General features: G+C 44.4%; 1 protein-coding gene across 1 annotated transcript; it reads right to left on the reverse strand.

Annotated features, from left to right (window-relative positions):
* Positions 1–205: 205 nt before the first annotated feature.
* On the reverse strand, positions 206–898 carry LOC141690281 (uncharacterized). Its single transcript, XM_074494986.1, has one exon. It carries the CDS (start codon positions 896–898, stop codon positions 206–208), a length of 693 nt encoding a protein of 230 aa, XP_074351087.1.
* Between the last annotated feature and the right edge of the window lie 1,463 nt (positions 899–2,361).

Below are 2,361 nucleotides of genomic sequence, written 5' to 3' on the forward strand. Positions count from 1 at the left end.
TATCCAATAGATCTTGCAGTTGATCAGCCAACTCTTTCATTTTGACGGGGGCCAAAGGATACGGGGCCTTTGATACTGGTACCGTGCCGGGAGCTAAATCAATGGAACATTCTATCTCCCGATCCGGAGGTAGTCCGGGAAGATCCATAGGAAATACATCCTCAAACTCATTAACTACAGGTATGGTGCGGATCTCAGGGGTTTCTCATTTGGTATCCACCACGTGAGCCAAGTAGGCCTCACATCCTTGCCTTAAAAGTCTCTTGGTCTGCACCATACTTAGAAATTTCTTGGTTTGTCGTTGCCCCTTAATTATTATATTCTTACCACTAGGTGTTTTTAATTTTACTTTCTTCCCCTCGCAATCAATCTGGGCATGGTTTCTAGATAGCCAATCCATTCTTAATATCACATCAAACTCCCCTAATCGAAAGAGAATTAAATCTACTAGGTATCTCACTCCACCTAATTCTAGGTTGCAGTTAGCATAAACTTGATTTACAGGGATAATCTCTTGATTAGCTATTTCCACTTGCAAAGATTCTTTCAAAGGTTCCACTTTTAAGTTCAATTTTTCAACAAATTCCTTAGATACGAAAGACTTAGGAGCTCCAGAATCAAATAGCACATTGGCGGGATTGGAGTTTAGGAGGAGCGTACCTACTATAACATTGATGTTCCTTACGGCATCTTTCACAGTCATATTAAAGGTCCTGGCAGTCAACACTCTGTTAGATGCAGCTACACTACCCCTCGAGCTAGCTGGGGCTGCCGCAGGGCAGTCCTTCTTCATGTGTCCTGTCTTTCCGCACTGAAAACACTTAGCCACTTCCTGGTTACAAGCTGTGGCGTAGTGCCCTATCTTACCACATTTAAAGAATGTCACCGGTTTCTGCATATATTGCTCAGAATGCCTCTTACCACAGCTCTTGCATTATGGAAGAGGAGGTCGTGGTTGGCTATGATAAGAAATTCCCGTTTGGTTCCCGCTCTGGGCCACACTCATGCTCCCTGATCCTCCGAATTGGGTTGGGAGGCCGTCCCCCTGACAAACTTACTAGGGAAGCTCTCCCCTCCCACACTTCTGCTTCGACCATCAAACTTTCGTTTCTTAGTTTGCTTCATTTTCCGGCTCATTTCACTCCCTGCTTCAGCTATTGTGGCCTTCTGCACTAGGGTGGCATAGTCAGTTATCTCCAGAATTGCCAGCTTGTTCTGAATCCACTGCTTCAATCCCTGTTGAAATCTCTCAGCCTTTTGCTCTTCGGTGCCCACCAGCTGTGGCACAAACCTCGATAATTCTGTGAACTTAGCTTCATATTGCACTACGCTCATATTCTCTTGTTTCAGCTCTAGGAACTTTCGCTGCATCTGAATCTCCCTAAACTTCGGGACATACTTCTTTAAAAACAACTCGGTGAATCTTTCCCAAGTAACAATCCCTTGGGGCTCCATATTTTTCTTGGCTTCCCACCAATAGTTAGCCTCACCCTTTAAGAGATAAGTGGCAAGATTAGTCTTGTGGGCTTCCTCAGTGCCAATTCGCTCAAAGGTCTTTTCTACCTCTTTCAGCCAAGCCCTGAACTGGGTCAGCAACACCGTGAAACTCTGGGGGCTTGACCGACTTGAAAGATTTAAACGCATTAGCCATGGCCTGCTGGGGCTGTTGGGGTGGTCGTTGCTGTAGCAGGTTTTGCCTCAGAAATTCTACGAACTGCTCCATAGGGTTCACTGGCACTTCCATCCCCTGAGTATCTTCAGCCTCTGACTCTTCATAGTCCTCATCATCATACTCATTTCGTTCTTCATTAATTCTTAATGGTGGGGTCTGTGCTCGATGCCCTTGTTCATTATTACTGCCCTGGCCGCCAGATGCAGCCGGGCGAGTTCTTGTTACTATTCTCCTTGGCGGCATTTTCCTGTTACATAAACTTATTTAGGTTGTTTTCTTTTTGCCAATCCTCATGCTTCCTGATTTGTTATGACTGTATATAATTATGCAGGTATGAAAGAAGATTAAACCATAATCTAGAAATCGCAACTAATCAACACGATAATTATACATAATTTGGCCATATGCCAGGTCTGTTACAACATACTGAATAATAAAAGTACAATCTGCCTTAATACAATAATCCTTAGCTGGTGGCACTATCAAAGATAACAACCAAAATAACTATCACAAAACAACTAAGTACCACCGCTGAGGAATAATAACCAACTACTAACAGTGTCCACTTGCCACGAGCAACATCACGAATCCGCCTCATAGCAGGGATCACAACCCTGATAACCTCGCGCCTACTCACCAAGTCAAGCTGTGGGGATAAGCGGTGAATCCTACCGATGGTCCTCTGCTCT

This window comes from Apium graveolens, chromosome 2 (assembly GCF_009905375.1).
Source record: "Apium graveolens cultivar Ventura chromosome 2, ASM990537v1, whole genome shotgun sequence".
NCBI classification, from domain to species: Eukaryota; Viridiplantae; Streptophyta; class Magnoliopsida; order Apiales; family Apiaceae; genus Apium; species Apium graveolens.

Bases quoted from the DNA above. Each gene is read 5' to 3' on its own strand.
- LOC141690281 (XM_074494986.1), bottom strand. From the start codon at position 898: ATGCAGAAACCGGTGACATTCTTTAAATGTGGTAAGATAGGGCACTAC.